Source organism: Suillus subalutaceus, assembly GCF_016647625.1.
Source record: "Suillus subalutaceus strain FC151 chromosome Unknown DFJ58scaffold_27, whole genome shotgun sequence".
NCBI lineage: Eukaryota > Fungi > Basidiomycota > Agaricomycetes > Boletales > Suillaceae > Suillus > Suillus subalutaceus.
The window spans coordinates 116,229-133,661 of NW_024540276.1; the positions used below are offsets into that span (position 1 = coordinate 116,229).

Genomic DNA, 17,433 nt, shown 5'->3' on the forward strand with positions numbered 1-17,433 from the left:
ATATACATATATCACAACTCACAAGGGCGACGGTGTACGGGTGAAATTTTTCTGAATATCGGACTCTTCACTGTGCGATGTAGCTGATCCTAAAGGCGATACCTGTGCATTACCAGGAAGAATAGCACCGCGTGAACCACTCATTCGGGATGAGGAGACATGAGTTGAAGTGCCAACACGGGTACGAGCAGTTGATACCACCCCACGAGGCAATCGTGGCATCGCACGTCCGCATTGAACAACAGGGGGGGGGAGCTGGACCTCTAGCACGGCCTCTCTGTGCAATAGCAGACTGGCTGAGGTTCTGGGTTCGGCGGTGATTGTCGCGTAGATAACTCGGGATGTACTGGCCACCTTCAGCAGATGTTGTACCCTTACAAACAGTGCAATTGCACCAAACAAGGCGTTGGCTTGAGAGCGTGCTTGGATTTACGGTCTAAATAGTTTGAACTTGCATTAGATGACAGCTATCAAACAGAAAAAGTGTGCAACTCACCGACATGTTGCAGGATCACGGAGATGGTAGTAAGAAAGAGGGAGGTGCTTAAAGCGACTTGGGCCGCGAGCAACGAGCTTAAGTCCTTTTGCCTCGTGGTAAGTCATCTGGTCAGCTTGGTGCATACCTGACCTAAAGTTGGTTAGTGGTTCCCTTAAGTTATCACACCAAGTAGAACGGGGGCAAGGTGGTCTATTTGCAGTAGATAGCAGCTACATGAGGCTACATGATGCTGAAACGAGGCAGCATACTCGACGATCCGGAGAGCCTGCGTACTGACAAGTGTTCGATAAAGAAGAAACCCGGCGTAGTTGTAGTGTGTGACTAAGTCTTTTTACACGTGATGACTTCACCTAATCAGACCTACTAACACTAACATTAACCAAGGGCTAAACGTAGTGATTGTTTTGTGATGCGCAGCCTTAGTGAAGTCTCGTTGACGAATCAACATGTAGTACAAAAACTGAATAATCCCTGAGGCGAAAAGGAGCTCTCGGATTCTGCAAACGCCTGATAATTATCTGGCGATTTCCGCCGCATGCCCCCTTTTCCCTACCCAACTCCATGAGAACCTGAATCGCCTTGGAGTCCATCATGTGTGTCAATTCAACATGATCCGGAGCGCAGTTGCCCCGCTCAGAAGCACGGTGTTCACTAACCACTGGAAGACTCATCAAAGGTTACCTGTGCAACCTAACTGCTTGTCGTAAAATTGTTTTGGATACCAAGATGTGGCGTCGTGCGAAGCTCAGAACCACACATCCCCGAATATACAACAAATCACGGCAAGGCCATTTGTGCTAGCCGGCCCACTGCTGTGGTCTTGAGTAAAACCTTTGCCAACCTTCTGATTCATCTTCATTAGTGAGATAACACGGCCGAATTTTCAGTGTGCAATTTGAAAATGTCGAGGGTACCTGTGAGAACCAAGTTCAGGGGGACAAGGAGGTGATTGGGTGTAAGTACTTGCTTATATCATAGCCCGGCAACAGTTCTCAGCCGGTCCTCCGCAGTACCGGAAACTTCAACCACGGAAACAACAAGAACCACGCGGAAAGCGATCGAACACTGGAATACGAATAGCAGTCAGTCAACCCTCTTATCGGGAGTTGCTATTTTTATTGATCGAAGTGATGAGAAAAGATGTGAAACGCACCGGATACTTGATCTTGCACCTCCGGAGGGTGCTGAAGCACCGGTTCATTGCACAAATTAAACTGCGCCTTCGAAATATCTCCTGCATTCATGAAGGGATATATATATTATGATCATCGTTGCAGCCGTCGTAGCGGTTGGTATTGGTCTGTCTGAAACTGAAACTCGTACTACTGGCTGATGGCGAAGAAACGTAGTGTTCCCTAGGCAAGACCAAATAGAAGGAACATATGGATATAGTGATAGAGGAATGTTTGGTGTAGTGAACTTGAAGTGCCAATGGAGAGCGCATTACTCGCAGCGCTAAATTTATGCCCAGGACAAGACTTGTAAAAAGGGAGACCCCAAACGAGCCAACAGGTGGGTTCATGTTACATCAAGTAACTTGATACTAGAGTGTTGCTTAGCGGAGAGTTATACACCAAATACAACCGCATACCATTTGAATTTCTCCGCGACTTTTTGTTGGGCTCTACTACTAGTACTAGGTGTGCTCATATTTGCACAGTACCCACCTGTATCCACCTAATAAGTCTGGGACTCTGGAGCAGCGCCCCACCGGGTAAAGGTCTGGGTATGCAGATTTTAAAAACTGTGTCTGTTAAACTGGAGATGGAGAAATTTACAACGTGGTAAAAACGCCCCGAGTACGATGCGACCAGCGTGGGAGTCGACACTTTAGGCATATTCTCTTTTCTCTTCTACCGCCCATCGGATGATGCCGTCTTCGAGGTCCAACAGTCTTAGATCCATGGTTAATGGGTGATGGTAGGACATCAACTTGAACCCCTTTGGAAGGCCCATCTGTAAGTTCAATCATCCGTTTGTCGTTTTGTGGTGACCCGCTTAACTGGCTTCCTGAATGACCGCAGTCAAAGACAAGCAAACAAAACGTTAGGGGGGAAGGTTTAATCTGCGCGATGGCACACGCAACACGAGATTAACCTCGAATGAGGCCTGCGGTTCGGGAAACTTTCCTTACGAGCGTTCCTAACATCACCCAACACGAGCCTCACAACTTGACATGAATGCGAGAGGTATGAGCAACATTGCATGCGCGGCAATGAAGGGAAAGTCGAAGAACACACAGGAGACGTTGACTAGTGTTAGGTCACCCGCTTAGTCAGACTTCATTAGTTTCATGTTCGAACGTTCGCGAGGTCATGCGCTTATAACGAACTAAAACTGCACTTTACTTAATCGGCAGCGGGGTTTGCTACCCATGAAGTTCACGTTTTGGTCTATAGTAAATACTACTGGCCTCGGGGACCGGGGTGGCGTTATCATGTTTTCGTCCACCATTTCTTGGCTAAACGTTTCGATCTTGGTTCTTTGCAGGGATGGCCAATTCAAATGACACTTTCAACGATGATGCTTACCCCAATTCATGGACTCCTTCACTTAACACCACCTGGACTCGGGGAGTTGATAAGACTTACGGGTTAATGTCATCCAGATGCTACGGTATCAATATCGGCGGACTTCTTGTCCTGGACCCCTTCATTATACCCGCCTTTTACCGGAAGTATTCGACGCAGTTGAGGAGTGGAACCCGAGCACGCACATGACATATGGCAGCTGGATCGAGCAGCTAGAAGTGCCTTTATTGTAAGCGACTTGTACGTTTTTAAAATGCTGATGATGCCTGGATTGTACTCTAGGGAATTGCTGGAGCTCCGAGCTGGAGGTCTATTTACCTGTTCCTTTCTTGGAAGTTTCTCGAAGTCTGTTAGCCGTGAGCACTGCGAGGTGCCTCTGAATCATTGCATGATCACTTTTTCCATATGTTGCTAATGTGACGTTAGCTATATCACGCGTATTATTCAATAGGCACGGATGTCCAGGATCAGAGTGAACCTCGACCTCCATATCACCCCTGGATCTCAGAACGATACGTGACAGGGTATGCGATATTATTCGTGTCCGTGCAAACTCAAGATCAGCATTATCACAATCACTTGAGCAAACTTGATTCGGTTAACTTTTTTGAATAGAGTCATGGGACTCTATGCTCAGCGTGCATTTGATTTATTACCGAGTTCATATCCCAGCCTGAGTCTCGTCCCTGTGTTCAGCATTTGTCAATGAGGTCCAGGCCTGATCTCTTCTGGCAGCCTTCGGAACTGCTTGATAGCATTGTACGTCCTGATCTACTTGCATGCGCTAGTGTGTCCTAATCGCCATCTTGTCGGTTCTCCTTGAGCATGACATGATCCGCAATATCGCCGGTTACGGAGAAGGGCGTGCGCCTTTCATTCAATTTCATCGCAATTCATGATGGATGCCTAGGCTAGGGATGGCAACCCGAATTCCTTACAAGGTTCTGACCGAATTATTCTCAAGACCCGGACCCTTACTTCTCATTCGATGGTCGTACTGGGTCGAGGCTGCAGGTGTGTGCAACAAGGGACGTTATGAACACCAGGTAAGGTATGCATATTACCTACGGAGTGACAACGTTCTGAATTTACACGTAGCTTACCTGGTCAGATTGCATTTGGTGTGACCATCGCAAGCGAATCGAGTGGTGGTTGTGATGATTGTGATTCCTCACAAATGTTGAGAACACTGCAAGCTATGGAGAGTCGTGATCTCTTCTTAGACTCTTTGCAGTGGAACAACGCGGTAAAAGGTTTCATGGATTCAAGCTGGCTACTAGGAGTAAGGATGCTTTGACATTGCCCCTTGCAGATCGGAAACTCATCTACGACTGATCGCCTCGTCCAACCTCGTTCAGTCTCTCGTGTAGTCTCAGTTGGGTCTCCAATACAAATGGATACCTACTGATTCCTGCACTGCTGGCGTGACGTTTGGAGTGGCTGGCCCACAGTTCGATGGGGTTGATGAAGCCTACCAGACTGGGGGTCCTGGGCTGTCGCGTCTTCGATCCCCATCTTACGACCGATTTCCACCTAGCTCCAACATGTATTAAAGGTCGTAATAAAGTCTCTGGGCTAGCTCCTGCCAAAAATACGTACAGTCACGGTGGAGCCAATGGTTCATACATTATTTACGATCTTAGAACACAGTAGTACTATATCGCATATACTGTCGTGACATCGCCGGGCGTTGCCCCAAGCAGACAATAAATTCAAAAAAAGTGGCACACACCACAGCGCAGTAGAATCTGAAGATTAGCATTCGAGTTAGAAGATGTTCAATTCAAGGGTTTAAGCTTCTTGTACTCGAATGCGGCGGCCTACTCTAGAGATGAATCCTTGTTTGAATTACTCCTTATTACAAACTGCTGTGGCAGGTTCATGTATGTAAGCCATTGCCATTAAACACTATCGCCAAGTTGTCTCGGTTAAACCCTACGAAGCTGGTGCCCTGGCGAGATTTGGGGTTCATTGAGCATAATACAGAATTTAAAACGAATAATGGTTGTCGTGCGTCCTTTTTGAGCTACCGGCGGTCCAGTTTGTTCATGATGCATGAAATCTTCTCAGACCGCCAAGTAAATTAAGGCTTCTGCTGTTGCAACGTTGAAACCTCAATTGAGCAGCTCTTCTAAGAATCTGACCCTCAACGTGGCCGAGGGTCTGAGGCGAACAGTATCTTACAGGTTCCGAAGTTACAGTGCGACATGTTAGGCTTCAGATCGATTACATACTTTGCAATTGTGGAGTTGCCGGAATAAATGAGTCAGGAGTATTTATTACGTGGATCTCTTACTCTTCAGATGTCAGGGTCGAATTTCATTCAGGCCTTCAACTCGAAGTGACGCTGAGTTGTGGCAAGAAATGTAGGGCTCGAGTCCAGTAGTGGGTATTCACCAGCAATTCTGGCGCAAGGCAGGCCCATGATCGGCGCGCATAGAACAAAGAGATGCTGCAACGACGAAGCACGAGGCTAACGCACAGAGCGCCACGTCGAGTCTAAAGGTCTGAGAAACGGTAGTAGTCAATTTCCTCCGGTGTCACATGGTACTTGCAAGCTCGTTTGAAATATTCTTACCTCTCGTTCTTGTACGACAATTGTAGCCACTGATTAGAAGACAATTGACAAAACCCTGGTCCAACGTGATACGTAGTATCCAAACTGAGATTGGCACAGGTGCGATTGGACGTGGTAAATGATCTTTGCTTATGTGATTACGAGACGATGGATCCAACGCCAAACCCGAGTTGGGAAGGTAGGGACATGAAAGAAATTCCCCGTATTCGGGACGATCACATCGCCGGAGGGTGAAGAAGATCTATTACTTGATTATGAAATCAGCGCGAGTGACAATACGCCACATCGCTGAAATACTGGAACTCATCTACATCAACGGCTTCTTGCGAAGGTTTACTATCGAAATGTAGTAATTACGCCGCATGTTTTTTTGGCATCATTCCGTTCTTGAATACTCCAAATGGGTTGCAAATTACTGGAGGTATTTATTTGTGCGGCCCCGCCCTTTTTTCGGGCAGCGCGAACCAATAGAGGCAACACCGTCTTGTGCTTCTCTAGAGTACCATGTCCCTGCGAATTTCGGAACCTTGTATGCATGTAGCTTGATCAACGGGGATTATCGTCCCTTCCGCCTGTCAGACTGAAGCTATTTTTTGTTAAGGGTACAACTATTCCGCCATCCGGGAAACTTGCTGCCATGTTTGCCGTTACCTACACCCCACACCCTCAGTGGGGTGCCCTTAAGTTATATTAGCCAGCCTCCAATTGGTATGCTTCACCAAGTTCACCTGCTTTGAATCTGTAATCATATTACTCTCATGTTGTATTCCCCTGCACCTATTATTTGATCGCTCACACTCTGTCACACTCCACGCTCGCCAAGTGCGTTTTGAACGCTGCACAATGTCATCAGCTGGTAGTATAACAAGCCTACGACACGGCAGTCCCGATCCTCCGCGGCCAATGTCACCGAGTCAAAGTACAGAAGATATCCTTCAGACGATCATGAAGATCAGAAAAAGCTGGAAAACTTTGAAGGGTAATACCGAGCCTGTATGGCCACCTCATCTCGAGGCCACGATGCTGAAAGGTGCGGATCATATTCATTGATCACAACCCAATTAATTCACGTGACTCCGAATCCTCAGGCCTTCAAGAATATGGACCTGTTCACTCCCGGGAAGCACATACATTAAGTCGATTCCCTCAGCGCAATCAGTTCATCTCGGATTACATTTACCGCAAGACGGGAAAGCACAGATCAACAAAACAAATAGGTAGTCGCCTACAACAGTTTAAGGACACATTGGAGGGTCGGGAATGTAAGTAACCGTTGTCCTGTGCACGGCGTCACTAGTTTACCCTTTTTGGAAGTGATTGATTCCCTGCAATTTCATGATGCGCGGAGTGAAGTCGACTTGTCACGGAGGTTTTCTCCTCATAGCCATGGTTTCGAGGATGAATTCAATCCTTCTACTTCCTCTTTATATTCCAACTCTTCAACGCCAAGCAACGACAGCTCATCCACCTGCTCATCCACCGGCTCGTCCATATCTTCTGGACAATACCGCGACATGTCATCGTCTAAACGAACCCACCTTCCTGACACCCGTACCCCAGTATACATTGACATTTTGCCAGAGTCTAGCTCATTCTCGAGCTCATCCTCCTCACGTTCGCGTGTACCACTGTCTTCTCCATATAGGTCCCTTCAAGGCGTCGCTGCACACACCTCCTCAGGCACACCGCGTCCCATAAGGAACATTGATTCCACCGTAACCTTCGTCTCACCCTCTACCGTCATTGGCAAGTCATCCTATATAGTGTTATTGGATGGCGCACCTATACACAGCGAGGACACGAAACTCGAATGCGTCGGACCATATTTTACCGGTTCTTCTGATGATGGTCCATTGCTGTACAGCACAGCTCTGGTTCCCAAGTATTGGGAGACCCTGTGCAAATCTCCAGGTCTGTACTTTATGACCTTGATGTGTAAAAAGGTGTTTGATTGATTTATCAACAAAGATCCTACCGTATACACCATCATTCAGGACGTGTACCGTACTCTGGGCCCAGGAATTCCCGCAAGATCCTCAGGTCGCCCACGCCCAGTTCCTATCTTCTCTGCTACATACCACTTCCGATATTCTGTCACACCCACATCTTCCATATCACCACACTTCGCATATCAAGACAATTCACGACTTCTCGCAAACACTACTCATGCTTCTTCCGATCTACTTAACCCCATACGTCCACTCTCTTTCCCAAATTACCCAGTGTCTCCGAACTTCTCGGAACAAGGGAGGCTTCAGTCGCACGAATACAACACGCAAAGCAGGCTGGACGAGCAATTCATATCGGATGGCAGCCTCGATAACTTTCCCCTAGATGACTTCATGACCAATTTTCATGACTCGCATGAGACAACATACAGTGAGATGATGGCACAGTCATCGTCAAGCTTCCCGACGGACATCCATAACTATGTGAGTAATCTACCCAATGAAGGTGACTTCCTGCTTACATCTCCACCAGATTATGTAGAATAGTAGCGCACAGATGGTCATAATAATATTGACATGTACTGTATGCTTGTAATTATATCGGAGTCTTCCAGTGGAGCTAGGTCCCTGGCATTCGCCCTTCACTAGCTTCCGCAGACAACTCATTGCGCGCTTGTTGTCATGATGGTCGTCTGATGCGGTGTAGGTCCGTCATTATGAGCAGTACAGACAGATATGAATATCAGCACCGACAGCGGATCATCGACTCGAAGCCTGTACTAACTACATATTCTCGTTCCTCTTCTGATGGACAGTACGTACGAGTATGTAACTGCATATTTGTATTCTGATTGATGTCGCCATTCTATAGTGATCCCTCTAAGGAACGCAACCAGTGGGTGTATGATACCCTGTAAGCCCATTTAGCCATCGTGCGGAAACTAATGATCCTAACTAGTGCGCATCTAAGCGAAACAAAGACGTGAAGCATTCTGACAGGATAATTTTCAAATTGCTTAGCAGCGCAATTACATTTCGTTTCACCTTCAGCAAATGAACTTTGTGTACCACAACGCCCCTTCAGTCGCCTTAATCAGTCTAATTCACCGCTCTTTACCAGCGAAATGATTTATATCGCCACAAACTCTATCGATACCAGGGCGAGGTCAGTCGGCTGATCGATACCCCTAAAGTCCTTGGCCAATTTAGTATTTCTCAGGGACCATCTTTTGCGTCACTAGACGTACTGCTTATCAGCGTTAGAGAACGTGACCCTTTTGACGTCTTCTTTGACTCCACTAGCGCTTCCCGCTGCAACGAGGGGGCTGGAAATGCGGCCGGACTATGACAAGATTATGTTTAGCTCCTTGGCGCTGTTACAAATTGTCAATTCCAATAGCCACGGTCTGGAAGGCTCCCTTTGTATATTTAGAGTTTATAACGAGGTCAAGACAGATATTGTTTTACCAATTCAACTCAAGCGCCTTGCTAACTGGTCTTTTATTCTATTCCGAGCCTACGGATAGCCACTCATTAATTGAAAAGGCGTTCCTCGGACCTGCGCCCAATGTCGAGGGAAATTAAAGTAAGTCTGGAGATGCTTGTGCATGTGCCTCGTTGGCATGTAAAATGGGAAACATGAAGTGACGGAAGTTAAATATGGTGCAGTATAAACGTCTACTTTAACCTGAGGCCGTCATTCTTTCAAGTGACAAGCATGCGATTGGATGCGCGGCTTGATACCGGAAAAGTCCCTCAACGTGATCTCTTGACATTAGATAGCGTTGATCTAATCTTGATCAGGGAGCCCATAGTAACATGTGTGCACTCCTTTGTAAGTATCAAGATCCTATACTGGACACGGTGACTCGGATATGGCTATGAAGAGTAGCCTAACCTCTATGATATTACCTGTTGCCGTGGCTATTTCATTTATGCGCACCGATACGTGTACCATGGGGTCACCGTATCAGTGACTTCGTACCTTGTATTTTGGCGGGCGTAATACGAGGGTGCACCAGTGAGAGCCGGTGAGGGCATCTCGATGACTTGGGATGTCCCATACCGAGCACGCCGCATTTACAGGATGTCTGGAGAGATCTGCGAGTTAGGCGAAGCTCAAGGTTTGCCATACATATCGTTAATAGCAGTACTCACCATAATTGATCAAAAAATTCCTACACGGGAAGCGCCTGGGCTTGTAGTCATACAAACTACAAGTGCGATAGTGGCGTTGCCGTGAAGAAATCACCTGTGGTCCAGCATCTGAACATCATCTCTGCACGGAGACACCATATTCAATCGGTTCGGAAACGGCCGAAAGGGTATTTCGGTGAGCGAGTTTAGCCTGAGGGTCCCGATGTGCTAAAGGCCACGATTGGTCTGAAGCTTCTTACCCCCACTAGCCCTCCCCAAACCATAAACAACCCTACCAGTGGTTCACGGTTACCGTATGCAGCTGGCCGGTCATCGGACGCGGTTGCAGCCGTGCAAAGGAACCTCTACTCCCACTAGCTTAGTAGTAATCCTAAACAGAACGAGAAGGTCGGCGCGGTTGGGGTAGCAGTAGCCTGACGTGAACTTTCGCAGGTTCGAGGCCGCTGCCATCCCCACCATCCTAGCGTTCCTCTTACCTTAGCTAACATATACTTATCCTAGGAGACGGGTACCTGCAGCGGGTGCTAAGAACGTGGTCTGCATCGCAACGCTCTGCTGGACGCCCTGACTTATCCAAACCAGTCGCCACACACAACCCACATCCTCCCTCGTTCACTCTTTAAAAGAGAGCGCCTACAAGTTGGTCAGGATTAAGCTGAGAACTGTGAGCACGTTGGCTTACTGGGGTTCTAGTACATGCGTGAGTACTGTCCGAGATATTGAAACACAAGCTTTCAGACGGCAGTCGTGACCGAATCGTGCCACTCGTCCAAATAAATAAATGTAAACAGACGCGTCGCGTCTGATAAGTATGAATTAATTTATGTACAAGTTCTTAACCTTTAAAAACTCTTGTGAATTGATTCGCCTCGTACGGCACGTCAAGACTCGAGGTATGTGTACACAATATTGATGCTCGGCAGCGAGCACAGACAAACTCGCAGTTCACTCGTACAAAATGATAGTCTGAAGGGACAAATATTGCTCGAGGGCTGCGCCACAGTGCCACATGCGAAGAATTTAGGTGCGGGTGTGTCGGAGGATACATGCTGATGGTAATCATGATGTACGGACGCGGTGAATATAGATGTCGGATCCTGGTGACAGCGACGAGCCAGTGTAAGTATGCGAGGGTGTGGCGGGAGTTCGGCGGATCGAGTGAAATGATTGAACTAGGGGATATAATATTAATATTGCTCACTTGCATGGACAGCAATTTATACATTCACTAGCTTGTATACCATATATTACTGTTTGAGATATCATATATTACTCCGCTGCAAACCCAGACGCATTCGACCCCAAACATACGCTCGCGACGCGACGAACCTACTTCCACTCCCCAAGGATCATCTCCATAGTCTCTTCCACAGCCCACGCCCCAATCCGCGCCCAGCGCGCATCCTCTCTTCTCAAATACCTGGTAATCTCCTCCGCTCCAACCTTGCCTCGCATCCCCTTCGCACGCATGATCTCGCGTACAGGTGCAGCGAGCAATGTCGGCGTTACAGAAATATAAGCCTCGTCTTCCTCATACATCGGTGGATCTGAGAGATAGGCATCTTCTTCAGACATGACGAACTTGGACGAAGAAACACCAATAGAGGAAAACATCGTGCTATTGGCGGTTGAAAACACAGAGTTATTCGCACTTGAGCAACTAGCAGTGTTGTTCGCAGTCCTCCACAACCAGCTTGTGTCGCCAGACCCAGAAGGACGCAAACCAGAGACAGGGACGGGCATCAGTGGTTTGTCCCAGAGCACGATGCTACCCTCTTCATATAGCTTTAATACCGCCCATGAAAACAAGCGCTTCATCTTCACGCGCGGCATATCCATGGGCTTGTTCTTCGTTTGTGAATGCGCAAGGGTATGTTTCGAGGAGGTCTTCTGCATCTGCACAGCCTTGTCTTTCTCTACATCCTTCCCTGCTCGGGCACGCCGCTTCCTCTCGGTGTGAACCACCCGGCAAGCCAGAAGTGCGAGCTCTGGGACGCGGCGTAGGTGCGAGAGCGTGAAAGCAGGGCAACGGGGAGCACTATCATTCAGGGCAGATGCGCGTGGCGTCATGTCATGTGTTGTGTACACCGTTCGTGCCTTGGGAGTCTGGTCCAATGGAACACGTGGCCGCTTAGTCGGTGTTGAGAACAAATCATCATCTGCGTCCCAATCGAGAGCCACAGCAGCATGATCCATGTAATGCTTGAGGTACAATCGAAATGTGTTCTCAGTAAGGTCTCGCGTATGTAATCGGGAAGGGTGACGAAGTTTCGGTGGGTCCTGAAAAATGAAGGGTTGGGTGATGGTTGTATACAGTGCAGAACACTCACTGTAGATCCATGTTTGATTGGACTGGATGGGGCGGAGGTTGTGCTATCCGTAAGTGGTGAGGATGGGACATGGTCGTGTAATGGACGCTTCAAGGGCGTGCGGGGCACAGGGATACCTGTCCCCGATGCCAACGCACAAGTTTGTCTATTGGAAGAAGTTAAAATGTTGGATGTCGCAGCTGGTAGTCTCTCGTGCGAGTTTCCAAGCTCTTCCGAGCCAGTCTCGCATGAAGAAACAGCGAGAGGCGCTGGTATCTCAAACGGTTTCGGCACGGAATATCTCGACTTGTGAAGCTCCACGACGGTTTTCCAGTGTTTCCATTGGTCATTAGTTGACTGGCAGGGCTCTTCAAGTCCATTCCCGCGTTGCGAACAGCCATGTGAATACGCTCAGCTTGCAGTGAAAGATACGTGACGCAGCACTTACCAATGGATTCAACTACTATTTGCCTCGTATCGTAGAACCGGACAACTTTGCCAATTACTTGCACTGGGTAGCCGATAGCAGTGACAGGAGTGGGTGGTGGAGGAGGAGGAGGAATAGGTGACGTCGCCTCCCATTTCGATTTCTGAACCGAGCGACTTGCATCGGTATTCACTGGAGCTTTTGGTGGCAAGCGATGACGAAGCATGCATTCTATGACAGCCGTAGAGTCGTCGACTGTTGATTAAGCTTGGTAACTACTCAAAAGCTTAGCCACAAAAACTGTTCACTCACTTGTGTACAACGTCCGTTTCTCGTAGTCCTGGATTCCAATTACTATGCCAACAATGCTCACTGTTCGACAAGGAATGTGTCCCAGCCAGTAAAAGTCGGTATCTAGATTCACGGTTGGTTAGATAGGTGTTGCGGTTGATGAAACGAGGCAGACCTCTGGCATTGCTTTCCTTCATCGAGAGGGCGTCTCTGATGAAGCATGGAGCGGTCGCTTCCTTGGTGAATGTCCACTTCCAGATCTCTTGTGCGGATGGAGATGTGCTGGAAGAACTCATCTCATTAGACTTGAAGTTGTCAGCAGTCTCAATATTCGCAGTCACTCAGTGAGTCGTGAATCGGACTTCGAATCTGATGACATTGATAGGGTCGTGACGCCACCGACGCGTAACTGATATGTCCACGTGATGTCCAGTGTGACTACTACTAGTGTGCAACTAAGTGTCTCTACAATACATATCTACATAGTTGCGCAACTTCCTGTCTCCTAATGGAGACCAGGTCCAATATCTCCGCGCCAATCGTTATCGCGACTTCTAGAAGCCTGAGCCAATGGATTGAGGGCTATCGTATCGTCAACAAGGCCGAACCTCTGTGCGCGATCCGACTTCCAGAGCTCGAGATGCATCCGTGTAACGAGAAGGGCATGTATCGTAACCTGGAGGCTTTTGTATCATCCTAGTGAGCATCTCATTCCCGTCGACACCGACACAAACGACGTACTTGGAAGCCATATCACCGTACACAGACTGTCATGCCGTCTAGTAAGCACAGGAAGTCGCATAAAGGGTAGCTGTTGGAGATGCGCACGTACAGGGAGAACCCCTATGGCCAGGATGACAAGGAGCGAAAAGACTGGTCAAATGACCTCAGCCGCAAGCGCGATTTGCCAAGACTGTTTTACTACGCACAAACTCCACAGATGAAATAGAATATGTTGTGCTGAATGAGAGTATTGAGCAAGGGATTGCCGCTTGCAAGACTTTTGTAATATGTGATTGAGCGGTATAGCGTGAAACATATAATTTCTGTGAAGAAATTGGTCAAACCTGGTAGATATTTTCATTCGGCGCTCACTCACCAAATTCGCCGACTACTAGCAAAACATAAGCTGCAACAATGATGCGACTTTCGCCAACATTATAACAGCTGGTGATGTTGGGGATTGGAGGTTCAGATACTTGTAAATGTATCAGTTGGTGCCACTCTTTGGCAGCGTCGGACGGGAACACATACTTGTTATTGAGTTGCCAAAGCTAATCAAGATATAAACGACTGGGATTAAAATTGCCTGTGAAATGACTGTCATCTCAAGAGGGACGCTCGGGAGAGATCTAAGCGTACGGTGAAGCAACACAACAGAATGATCAATACCTTCCTGCTTCTTCCCCAGATGGCGTACGTTCTCAATATGAACATAACTACGGATATGAAGTTTCATCATGAAAATAGTGCAGAACGAAGGTCAAAACCCACATTCCGCAGCTACCAACGTGATTCCCTCAAGCCCTGTACATAAATGAGATATCTGTTAATCTTAGTTTGTTACGCACTGACATGAATTTATCGTGAAGTATGTCTGACATTGCTGTTTGGCACGTCAGACATCGTATAACACACTCTGAAGAAAGTACCTCACACTCAATGGCAAGGCGGGTTGCAATACCTCTACGCCATTTTCAATCATGCGAACAAAAATACGAACTGGGGCTCACGGTAGGTATCCGCCGCCAACAGCACAAATGGCAGATAGCGACACAACAGATACAGCATTTTGGCCTTCCCCCACTTCGACTTCCGAATAAATGCCAGCTTCAAAATCATTGGGCTCAGAGTTGTAAAGATGCCAATAAACGGAGATGGTGCACCTCATCATCGAATGTAATGATATAGTCGTAGACCTTTGTGAATGTCAATCGAGAAGCATATAGAGGCTTCGGCAACAACACAGACCCAAATTACAGTTGTAGACACTGAGTTGATTGATTCAGATGGGTCATATCTGGTGATCGACAAGTGTTTCTCTCACCATAAGCGTACTAAGTAAACCCGGAGTCAGAACCTGTGAGGTTAGCATTTGCATGACTCACGTTTAGATTTAAAAGAGTGCGCCCTATCACGAAGTCGGCTGGTGTATAGAGAGACATGGGGGGAAGAATATCAAACGGCGTACCACTCTTCTTGCTATCTATTATTTATAATAAGCCGGTAGATTCAGGGCCAAACACTTGACGGCAGTGCTAGCCTGAGAGCGGCTAACGACTCACTGGCAGCTCGGGTGCTACTTGCTTGCACTAGCACAGTAGCACGGTGCAAGGACACAATTGAGCCGTGGGTCGCTCATCGTCTCTGCCCATATCGGACGCAAATTATGGAATGGACGACATTTGCCAGGGCCCCAGTGCTTACTACAGTCAACGGCGCGACATGTATATGACGTACCAGGTGCATCAAGGCAATGCATCAATGCATGAAGTCCCACGAAATGAACAAATAGAACCCAAGCGCGTGCGCATGGCCTGTGCATGTGATCGCGTGCATCTGGATATTCCCAGTAGTACTAGTAGTGCCCATAGAGCGGTCTTGCTATGCCGGGCTGATCGGAAATAAGATGATAGACTCTTCAAGTTTATCAGACGTTTTAGCGATAATTATTTATTCGGCGATATTTTTGATGATTCCAGTCTAACGCGCCCGCGCGCATGGATTCAGGTCGACGATGAAGCGGAGCCGAACTCCAAGGCTGGTAGCAACTCCAAGGGAGGAGAGAAGCACGCCGACACTGCCCAGAAGAAGAAGTGAAGGGTCCTGGGCAACCGAGTATTTTACGTAACCCCCACGTCAGCCTGATCTGTAAAGTTCCCTTGATCCGGACTACTCTTATTTTCTTCCTGTGCCGCTACATCAATTCTCTATACGTCACACATTTGAAGAATGTTTTTCGTAATGTACAGGTGCCGAGTAATGGAGCCTGCCGGAATTTCTCGGCACCATACGTCCAGCTGAGCATCGATCGCGCTGTTCGCCTTTTCCTCCACGACATCGGGTTCGTCGTACCGCGTACATCCTCACTCCGATTCCTACTTACAGTCCTTCCTTATACCCACCTGCCACTCCCTTATTTTCACACTGCATTTCGCACTCCGTAATTCACGTTATATAGACAGCCGTACTGCTCAATGTGTCAATTCATACTCTATTATCTTCTACTCCATTGTCATCTGGCATGATTCAATTTCGCATGCAGGTTCCCGCCCTCCCAGCGGCTCCACCTGCCTGCGTCCCACCTTGAGCTAACGCTCGGTCCAGCCCAACCTATTAGATCATGTCAGCGACTTTCGAGCCAGACGAAGCTGGACCTGAGCATCATGATTATCTACCAATCGGTAAAAGTGGCTGACGAGATGTCACATGTCACTCTCGAGTTTGAGTCGGCGACCTTCATGGCATGACAGGGGGAGCTTGTAACATAGTATGCGATATAGAGCAGTCTGGCGATGCGGTACGAACTGAGAGACGTCTTTTGGTCCGGCGGACACTATGATACACGAACTCCTCTCCGACAACACACTATTATGTTAATTAAGCACCGTTATCTTCCAAATAACCTATGCGTTCGACCTCAAAAAGCTCCAGAGCTCAAACGGGTCTCCTCTCTGTCCTCGGGCCAAAATATCTTTTCAAGTTCCACAACTCTCGCACAAATACTCTCCATCGCACGTACAGCTGAGTGCGAATGCCCATGGTGATGTCTCGCGAAGTGCCTATTTGCCAGAGCCTCTATCTTCTGAACAGACTCTTCGAACTCCGGTGTCGTCCAGTTGTTTGTTAGTTGGCGGATCGCGTTCGCAGTATTGTCTTCTGAGTCACTTTGAGGAGGAAATAGGGATTTTACATGCTTCCACGCGTCGAGGAACACCTAGGTCCCCGGGAGCCTGTGTCAAGCAGCTTAATGTCAATTGCGAGGCTCACGCACCTGTGCCATTGCCCACAGAAATACGAGCCCCTCTTCCAACGAACCAACAGAAGCTACCCTTGCCATCTCAGCTGTGTAATCTCGCGTGGCTTTCCGTTCGATCCGACCGTTGATATCCAAACCCCATTCCTTTGCGACCCCTTCAAGGAAAGCAACCCCGCGAATCATTCCCTCCAAGCCTGCTGTCAGCAGGGCGAGAGTCTCTCTGTTCAATTCCTCCTCAACAGCAGGTCCATCGAAGGGAATTTTTGATATGAGCAGACCAATAAAACGGGGATATGCGTGTGCCGTATAAATGCGGTCCTGACAGAGCCACAGTGCAAGACGGGCTGGAGATAGGCTCAATGTACCAGCAGCTGTAAGAAATTCGTGCTGAGTGGCTGCGCTTAGATTACATTGGTCTTTCAGATGATGCGTGATATGATGCATGTGGAGGTGAGTGGTGGAGGTACGTAGTAATGTATATGACAAGTCGTCATACAAACCATCTTATCTTATAAGCAGTAGGGCACCTGACGTGGCAAAGCCTGCGCAGTACCACCTCCAACTTAGGGTGCCATATCATGGGGTGGACCCAGGTGACACCCGTACTACCCAATCTGCGGGTAGGTGAACTTTGAAGGCCTACCTAAGCCCGCACTCGTATACGGGTGGATCCGCAGATAGTGACAAATCGAGGACATGTAGTCTGCGCGCCA

General features: G+C 48.0%; 5 protein-coding genes across 5 annotated transcripts; 2 read left to right on the forward strand and 3 right to left on the reverse strand.

Moving 5' to 3' along the window:
- The first annotated feature begins 2,869 nt into the window (after positions 1-2,869).
- On the forward strand, positions 2,870-4,635 carry DFJ58DRAFT_912630 (uncharacterized protein). The gene is made up of 8 exons (XM_041395282.1): positions 2,870-3,259; positions 3,313-3,386; positions 3,482-3,554; positions 3,747-3,789; positions 3,819-3,894; positions 3,946-4,081; positions 4,129-4,312; positions 4,401-4,635. Exons 1-8 carry the CDS (start codon positions 3,108-3,110, stop codon positions 4,581-4,583), a joined length of 921 nt encoding a protein of 306 aa, XP_041246299.1. The 5' UTR covers positions 2,870-3,107; the 3' UTR covers positions 4,584-4,635.
- Positions 4,636-6,389: 1,754 nt separating this feature from the next.
- DFJ58DRAFT_744079 (uncharacterized protein) lies at positions 6,390-8,204 on the forward strand. The gene is made up of 5 exons (XM_041387291.1): positions 6,390-6,638; positions 6,697-6,870; positions 6,923-7,519; positions 7,577-8,040; positions 8,090-8,204. Exons 1-5 carry the CDS (start codon positions 6,452-6,454, stop codon positions 8,096-8,098), a joined length of 1,431 nt encoding a protein of 476 aa, XP_041246300.1. The 5' UTR covers positions 6,390-6,451; the 3' UTR covers positions 8,099-8,204.
- A 2,777-nt stretch (positions 8,205-10,981) lies between these two features.
- Positions 10,982-13,037, reverse strand: DFJ58DRAFT_700618 (uncharacterized protein; the record flags this gene model as incomplete). Its single annotated transcript, XM_041383581.1, has 5 exons — positions 10,982-11,994; positions 12,045-12,391; positions 12,472-12,705; positions 12,763-12,864; positions 12,908-13,037. 5 exons carry the CDS (start codon positions 13,035-13,037, stop codon positions 11,044-11,046), a joined length of 1,764 nt encoding a protein of 587 aa, XP_041246301.1. The 3' UTR covers positions 10,982-11,043.
- A 64-nt stretch (positions 13,038-13,101) lies between these two features.
- Positions 13,102-15,215, reverse strand: DFJ58DRAFT_744081 (uncharacterized protein). Its single transcript, XM_041387292.1, has 15 exons — positions 14,850-15,215; positions 14,789-14,798; positions 14,713-14,732; positions 14,628-14,660; positions 14,475-14,571; positions 14,399-14,427; positions 14,317-14,347; positions 14,236-14,268; positions 14,104-14,180; positions 13,996-14,050; positions 13,841-13,939; positions 13,671-13,787; positions 13,574-13,614; positions 13,483-13,508; positions 13,102-13,424 (listed from the first exon to the last, which is right to left on the reverse strand). The coding sequence occupies exons 1-15, from the start codon at positions 14,904-14,906 to the stop codon at positions 13,247-13,249; spliced, it is 903 nt and encodes a 300-aa protein (XP_041246302.1). The 5' UTR covers positions 14,907-15,215; the 3' UTR covers positions 13,102-13,246.
- A 1,068-nt stretch (positions 15,216-16,283) lies between these two features.
- Positions 16,284-17,164, reverse strand: DFJ58DRAFT_776267 (heme oxygenase-like protein; the record flags this gene model as incomplete). Its single annotated transcript, XM_041389498.1, is given in 3 exon segments — positions 16,284-16,315; positions 16,326-16,678; positions 16,736-17,164. The coding sequence occupies 2 exon segments, from the start codon at positions 17,162-17,164 to the stop codon at positions 16,382-16,384; spliced, it is 726 nt and encodes a 241-aa protein (XP_041246303.1). The 3' UTR covers positions 16,284-16,315; positions 16,326-16,381.
- Between the last annotated feature and the right edge of the window lie 269 nt (positions 17,165-17,433).